Source organism: Capsicum annuum, chromosome 4, assembly GCF_002878395.1.
Source record: "Capsicum annuum cultivar UCD-10X-F1 chromosome 4, UCD10Xv1.1, whole genome shotgun sequence".
Taxonomy (NCBI): domain Eukaryota; kingdom Viridiplantae; phylum Streptophyta; class Magnoliopsida; order Solanales; family Solanaceae; genus Capsicum; species Capsicum annuum.
In genome coordinates, this window is record NC_061114.1 from 159,989,828 (window position 1) to 159,998,095 (window position 8,268).

The following is an 8,268-nucleotide window of genomic DNA, read 5'->3' on the forward strand; positions in this document are numbered from 1 at the left end:
ATTTGTTGGCATTTCATTTTTATCATTGTCAACACTTAACAGTGTCAAAGATGGATCTCGAAGGAGTCCAAAAGCATAGGATCTTACCCTAAGCTGAAATATACACTTCTTAGTCAAGTCTTTGACATGTATCAAATTTTTAGGATATTAAAAGTGTTCTTTTTTCTTTTTAAAAAGGTGTTTATTTTAAAAAAGTATGGTATTTGATCAAATTTTAGGAAGAAAATAAGTATTTCTACGAAGTAGTAGAAGCTATTGTTTAGAAATTAAAAGAAATAATTTTTCTCCAAAAACCCTTAAGGAATGTTATACTAATGCAAATTAAAATTGTGGTCTCTATAAATAGCACAAGGTTTATATATATATGCAAATAATCCATCACCTTAAGATTTTTTTTTTTTTGAACTACTTCTTTCACATTTTTATTGAAACATGTTTTTGTTTATTCTTCTACTCTCTAAAATTACTAATGTAATCGATTATCCTTATTCTTCAGCGTCTTTAAATTCAGAACTTTCAATTTCCTCTTCATAAGATTCATCTCTCACATAGTGATGTAGTTGTTTACACATAGTATAATAAGTAATAATTTGAAAACCAAAAAAAAAAAGAATGTTAAGTACCATACTGACATACTTCAATTACATGTTTTCAAGAGATAAAACTTTGATGAAATTAAATATGAACTGAAGTACTCGTGTTTCAGTTTACTATTTTAATAACTACATATTTTACACAAAATGATCTTAACTTCATGTAACTTCAATCTCTTCTTCATAAAACATACGACGTAAACTTTTTACACTGCTCCATAGCCACAAACTGAGTACAAAACATTGTTTTTGATAGATTCTCGACTCAAGACAAAAATAATTATACTTGAAATATAAAAAATAGTAGACAATAACAAATCAACAAAATTATCTCAAAAATTATGTCTGGAGAAGAAAATAAAGGTATACACCTTTAACAAAAAATTACCAAATTCATTCAACGTTTTTTTCAATAGTGTCACCTCTTGTGCCAATAAGGACAAGAAGTCGTTGTTACACCAAAACAAAGGGTGTTGTTAGTATTGGGTCAACATTTAAAGCTTACATCTTCAGTCATTAATATAGAATTATGTATAACAATTCGAATCACGTATAACAATTGTCATAGGTTATAACTTATTATAAACTTTCAGAACATACTAAAATTTTAGAAAACTTATCTTAAATTATACATAAATTTATCTTTTTAATCATAGACATCATTAAAATTTTAATTGGTAAGAAACTTTATATTTAAACCTGTTTTACACTAAAACCCTTCTAAATTAGCAGTTGCCTATCAAAAATAGACAATAATTTATTATTTTAAACTTTAAGAACATGTTAAAGTAACACAAAAAAAAAAATCTTCTCAATCAGCAAAATCTATTAAGAATATATGAAAATTCTTTATTGTAAACATCAAGAACATACGAAAAATTTACCTCAAACTACAAGCATAATTATCTCGTCAATCACAAATATTATTAAGATTTCACCACAAAACACGTCTCAATTGGCAATTATTTATCAAGAAGGTATGATAATTTATTATTGTAAATTTTAAGAACATAGTAAAATTTTAGTGTCATTATTGAAAATTTCAAGAAAATACAAAAATCACAAAAAAAAAACTTCTCAATCAGAAATTGCTTATCAAGAATAATGATAATTTATTATTGTAAACATTAAGAAAATACTAAAAGTATTTCTTAAACAAACTTACCTCAAATCACAATTAAATTTATCTCTTCAATCATAAATACCATCAATTTTACAAGTAAATTTTCGTACATTTTTTCCTTTTTCTTTCTTTCCTACAATTCTGACGTATATATCCTAAAAATAAATGTTTTGTGAATTCCTAAATATAGTCAAACTTCAAAATATATGGTAATTTTTTTCTACTTCTACATGTTTTTCTTTTTTTTTTTTCATCCCTATAATTCTGAAGTGTTTTTTTTTCTTTTGACACCAACAAAATTTAAAAAATATAATTTTTTTTGGAAACTCGTAAATATATGGGATACATATGGGGATACAAAATTCTAAATATATGGTGGTTTTCCTATTACCTATTTGTACAAGGTTTTTTTTTCTTACAAAATTCTAAATATATGGTAGGTTTTCCTATTACCCTTTTCTACAAAAATTTTTTCCCTTAAAATTTTGACATTATAGTTTTTGTTCCAACATCCTTTTTTAATACTACCATTCATGCCAATTAAGATTTCTTTGCCAACGATTTCATAACAAAAAAGTTAAAAAGTTGTAATCAAGTCTAATCCTAATTCTAAAAAAAAAATTCCTTAGGATTATATATATTTCTTACCATATATTATTAAGTTTCATTCTATATATTTTAGGAGTCGTTAATTTAATAAAATAATATTTTTTAAGCTTCTCAGCGTTTGATTCCCACCACACTAGAATTTCCAAAAGAGAATCAGTTAGCATTATGCCACTATTATTTGGTATTAGTGTTAATACAGTTTGGAAGATGGGAACACCTTGTACTTTGAGGTAGTAAATATTTAAACCTGAGTGGAGTAGCAAATCCTTCCTCTTTCATGCGCTTGGTTTTCTTTTCCACTCTGTTGTAATAAGCAAGAAAGTGATTCTGTAGGTGCAATGATTCCTGTGTTGTTTTTTTTTAGAATGACTTGCTTCAGCTATTTCAGCCCTTTGGAGTCATTACCAAACTTGTAATGCTTAGGGCAAAAAATCTGGTGCTTCTTTTATTCATTTATTTTGATTGGCATCTGGCAGAATGATTAGAGTAAGTTGCTGTTTCTTAATAATTACATCTTGTGGAAGTACAGGCTCTCTTGCAAATGCAAGACATTGCTGCAGCTGTAAATGCAATACAGTTTTATTCAAATGTTCAACCTAGCATAAGGTACCTTCTAACACAGAACTTGTGTATCCAACTGGATATATATATATAGCTTTTCAAATTACTGTGTTTGCTAATCTTTCAATAGACTACACTTTGCTGCATCTTTTGTTCAACCTTGATTAGTGACTCATTTTGCTTGTCCATAGGGGAAGAAATGTTTATGTACAGTTCTCATCTCATCAAGAACTGACTACTGTGGAGCAGAGTTCGCAAGGGCGAGGAGAAGAGGTCAGTGAACCCTTTTTGTCTTATAAGAGGCGGCATAGTGCTACATGCTTTACGGATTCTTTACATGTTTGAAAGATTCATTTCTATTATTTAGTTGATGTACAGTAGCACTAACAAGAAGCACATAGTTCACTTCCAATTTCCTTATTAGTTAGATAACTATGTGAAGCCTATAGGATAATAAATGATTTCATTCGTCACAAATGGAACTTTTAGAAATGTGTGTTAATGTGTATTCAAATGAGTGAAGTAATGCTCTTGCGAATTCATAACAAGTAGATGAACGTAGTTCTAAACCTAGGGTATAGACATATTTTGGAGACATCAAGAGAAAATTTGAGGTTTTGTGATCGAACTGAACGGAGAATATGAATTAACTTTTGAGATGTTTGCCTACCTAGCACCAGTTATGCACCTTGCGCTTATGGTGTTGAAGGTATAAGGTCTTAACTGATTGTTCTCTTTCACAATTACTGACACTAAAACTTATTTAATGCAGTTGGAACTTCTCAAAAGGTATGATTTTAGGGGAATAGAAGGGCATGCAGAATGTAAATATAGATGATTGCATAGTTCCAGATTGATTGTGGATTTGAGTTATTTTGTTTGCCAGAAAACAATCTTTTTCATTGAAAAAAGAAAGAGTCCATCTTTTGGAAATGTTGTGTCACTGGATCTTCTATATAACTCGAGAGAGAAAACGGGTTATTGTAGGTTAGCTCCTCCGTTGACTGAGAGTTAATGGGAAGAATTAACCCGCCTTACTTGGCTGGCACACCAGTTTTGGTATCTCCCCAGGATCCTCTAATTTATGTACTTGACCACCATAAAGCATCGAGAACCAACATCAGTGCTCATCTCAGTTTGTACCTAATGAGCACTTAGAAGCCCTATTCGTAACTCTTCTCTAGAGGCAACCATGTGGGGGATCATTTGTGCTTGAAATGACTCAGAACCATATCAAAATGAAATAAAGCACCTGTTGTGACGCAGAAGTCAATATGTATCAAGTTTACATGTATTTTCTTATATTTTACATGCTTTCTGGTTTGTCTTTATGCTTCTTTTCTGTTTGCTGAGATTAAATATTTTTGCAATAGTTCCTTCTCCTTTTCTTCGTCTATTCCTCTCTATCTTCTCTTCTGTCTCTATGTTGCTCTGCTGTACGGCTCTCTGGACTCTCAGCCTAATCGAATTCTGTTAGTTTCAATACATCACGTGCTTTATCCTATAACTGTGGATGTGCTGTATCAAGTTTTTCCACCTCACGGAGTTGTTGAGAAGATTGTGACATTTCAGAAGTCGGCAGGTCAGCACCTTAAAGTTTTCTCTTTCTATATTCTAATTTCTTCTTAATTTTTTCCTCATTGTGGATTTGAAGACTGGCTAGAAATTTGATCATGGATGGAACTTGGAAGTCTCTCACACTTCTTTGTTGTGTTATATGATTCTCATTTTAGATGTGACCAGTTAGCTTCTTGCTTCAATTGTTTCTGGAGCATATTTGAAATACTAATTATGACACTTTGGAGTCTTTGCTCTATATCTTCATGATCTTTTACTGCTCCTGATATTTGTTATGAACTTTGTAGGTTTTCAAGCTTTAATTCAGTACCAGCTACTTCAGACTGCTATTTCTGCTAGGAGCTCTCTCCAGGTATACTTTGTGTTGCATAGAGGTGTCTTGTCATGAAAAGATTATTTTATGCTATATGTTTTTCTTAGACAATGAAATTTAATGTTTACAAATGTTTTAATAGGGACGTTATACATATGATGGCTGCTGTCAGCTTGACATACAATTCTCAAAGTAAGCTTTTAAATCCCTTTAAAATCGTGCTGTTTTTGTGTATGTACGGACATATTTGCATTTTCCCCCTTTTATGCTATGATGGGATTGTTTACCTTGGCTGGTTTTGTGATTCAGCCTGGATGAATTGCAAGTGAAATACAATAACGAGCGCTTGAGGTAACTTGTTCATTGCTCTCTCTCTTTCCCTCTTATACATATCAAAAGAAGCTTTTCTCTTCAGTAGTTAGGAAATATTCATGTTGTGCATTGTCCATATGTGCAGGGACTACACCAAACCAAATCTACCAGCGGAGCAGAAGGGCAAATCTCCTCAAGTAGTATCCGTTGTTTCTATTTTTTGTAGCACTATGAGTTTGCCTATATGGATTAAGTTCAAGCTTGTCATTGTGTAACAGCAAGGATATGGAGATTCAGGAGCCATGTACTCCGTGCAAGGTTCTGGGCCTCGTGGAGGTGCTAAGCTAACACTTTTATTATGGTGATTGTGAATCTCTCCTGGTTTAGTGTTCTTAACTGTGTTCTCCCTTTGTTTTGTCCCGTTGGATTTCCTCAGGTGTGCATCTCTCTCATCAAGTTTGAAGTATTTTTAACATCTCATGGTTATCTCCCTCTTTGCAATCAGATCCAGGCGATGCAGCTTAGTTGCTGCTTCTTACGCTCCTTTAATCACTTCTTTCTTGCTCTAGCTTTCTCGTTTTTACGCACAAATTTCCTTAAATCTCTAAGTTGGATTTTTCTTTGCTATCATTTGAATAGATGGGAAATGCTGCAGCTATTGCAGCTGCTTTTCCTAGCGGTTTGCCCCCTGGCATAAGCGGGACAAATGACCGGTGTACTGTTCTTGTATCTGATGTAGATCCAGATGTAAGATTCTTCTTTCCTAATTACCATATTAGCCTTTTGCTTTGCTTTCTTTGGACCCTGATTCTAGGATTTTAGTTCTTTTCTTGTTCTTTGAATAGCGGAAGAATCTCTTTTTTATTCTTTTCCTTTTTAATAAAATTTTAATGTTCATGGTTACATATCTTTATGCTTCCCTTCTGATTGGTTTTCCCTGTTACAGAGAATAGACGAGGACTAACTTTTTAATCTGTTCTCCCTTTATGGAAACATTGTTAGAATTAAAATCCTACGGAATAAACCAGATCATGCTCTGGTTCAGATGGGTGATGGCTTCCAGGCAGAGCTTGCTGTGCACTTTTTGAAGGTATGAATGATTTTATTCATTTTGAGTCCGTATTTCTTTAGTTTTGTTTTCTTCTTCTTTTGGATTGAGTTTGTTTAGCCTCATTAATAATCTTTTGAAAAGTATCTTAGCATCAAGCTGCTGCCACCGGACTCTTCACTTTTGATGCTTCACCCATGTCAGATTCTCCAAAAATACACTACTTTTGACGAATCCGACACGCACCCGCTGACATTTTTGAAGAGTCCGAGCAACATAGGGCCTGCCACACAGGCTTGTGCATAGTTACAAAATGGAAACAACATAAAATCTTGTGTCGAATTAGTATAGATAATTGGTTGTTGTTTGTAGAAAATTATTTACTTCATCAAAGCATTAGATCATCGACCACAAAGAATGAAAACTAGACTTCAGACCATGCATCAGATTACTAGACGATCCCTTGTTATCAAATAAAACTAATTGTTTCTTAACTACCTTGCAACCCTCTCTCCATTCTTTCCTAGCTTGACTTTTGACATGTCATATCCCGTGCATTTATCCCGGATGACATGAGCTATACCAAGTAAAAGAGGAAGTATCTAACATACTCATTTGTATTTCATATAACCAGGTTAGCAGAATCTGTTGTTCTAGGTATAGTTTCCTGAAACTCAAGATTACCAGGTTTAGAATTTTGTGTTTTGTTAAGTTATAATTTTAGTTAGTTGCAATGGCTAATATGACTAAATTTCTGTGTAAAGTAGGATGAGTCACAGAGTAAAATTTACTTGTGGTGGGCCAGGAGAAAATTTGGTAAATGAAACAATAAGCCATTGTCTAATAGCTGGGTTCAGTGATGAACTGAATACTCTGAATCTACAACATCAAATAGTGAACAGGTAGTATTGACTCGATGTTGCAGAAACTTAAGTAGGATGATTCACAAAGTTTCTTTTTCTTTTAAAATTCCAAATGTTCAGAACTATTATGGAGATTATTTATTTGCCTAAGGAAGATAAACTGGGTGAAACCATGCAGCATTAGAGGTGTTTTCAGTTCCTGGAACAATGATGGCAATGCAAGTTCAAAGGAGGAGAGATGAAAGATTGTCTCAGCGTGCATTTGGTGGACAGTGTGGAATGAGAGGAATCAGAGATGTTTTCAACACAAGCATAATGACATTCAGAGTCTCAAGATCTCAAGATGAACTGCTTAGCTTTGTTTTATTTTTGGTGTAAACGGGATATATTAGTGCAAACCGAAGATATTTTTGATGTACTGGACTACTTATAGGCATGAAGGTCAACATAAGTTCTCTCTCTGGTTTCTCTCGACTTTGCGCTCTGTAGTTAACTTTCTTTTCCAATTGTTTCCTCACAATCTGTTTAGTTGTTGTATTTGTGCTGTTTAATCTTAAGTTACTTTTTTTTGGATTCATTGTTTCCTTGTTCTGCTTTGTATATATTAGTTAATTGGACTTTGCAAGTTTATATGTTTAATGCAATCGATTGTTGCTAATGGACGTTGGTGGGTGATTCGTTAGCGTTTTTATTTTTTTTGTTGGGTGCATTTCTACTGTTCTACTGTTTTGAGGTGTAAGATATAGATACTAAAAAAGAGTCTTAAGTTATATCTCCAAGTTTGGTTTATAAATATTATAGTGATTTCTTTTTTATCAGAAAACATGAATATATTGGGAACTTGAGTTAGAGGCAGATTTGAACATTAAAGTATTGGAGTAGATCACAGTTACTAACTCAAGCAAACATTCAATGATGGTGAAATATGATGCTTAAGATGCTATATGTGTGTTAAAGGAGACAAAAGTTACCATTCAGTGAAGCGATTAAATGTGTTAGCTATAGTGCATGTTTATTTAGATTCAAATGGACAATGTATGAAATTCTTAAAAAGGTTTATTTATCATAAATTGAATGGACAATGTATGAAATTCTTAAAAAGGTTTATTTATCATAAATTGAATGGACAAGAAATTAAAGAGTGTCTCAGATATGCATGGTATGCATGAGTACATTTTCTGTTTTGGGAGTTTCACGTTCAAACATTTGTTTTAAATTAGGTTTATTGATCAAATGTTAATATTCTAATAATATGATTTAACGATATT

The 8,268-nt window shown here is 32.5% G+C and overlaps 1 protein-coding gene across 4 annotated transcripts; it reads left to right on the forward strand.

The window, feature by feature from the left end:
• The first annotated feature begins 2,248 nt into the window (after positions 1 to 2,248).
• On the forward strand, positions 2,249 to 7,625 carry LOC107868849 (polypyrimidine tract-binding protein homolog 3). Of its 4 annotated transcripts, none has more exons than XM_047410312.1 (12): positions 2,249 to 2,761; positions 2,855 to 2,931; positions 3,078 to 3,159; positions 4,345 to 4,468; positions 4,752 to 4,816; positions 4,920 to 4,969; positions 5,087 to 5,128; positions 5,235 to 5,286; positions 5,368 to 5,425; positions 5,526 to 5,836; positions 6,092 to 6,179; positions 7,179 to 7,625. In XM_047410312.1, the coding sequence occupies exons 1-10, from the start codon at positions 2,741 to 2,743 to the stop codon at positions 5,549 to 5,551; spliced, it is 597 nt and encodes a 198-aa protein (XP_047266268.1). In that variant the 5' UTR covers positions 2,249 to 2,740; the 3' UTR covers positions 5,552 to 5,836; positions 6,092 to 6,179; positions 7,179 to 7,625. The 4 variants fall into 4 exon arrangements, with proteins under 4 accessions (XP_047266268.1, XP_047266267.1, XP_016570958.2 ...); XM_047410311.1 differs by having other exon boundaries at positions 5,729 to 5,836; positions 6,036 to 6,179; XM_016715472.2 differs by having other exon boundaries at positions 2,251 to 2,761; positions 5,729 to 5,836.
• Positions 7,626 to 8,268: the final 643 nt, after the last annotated feature.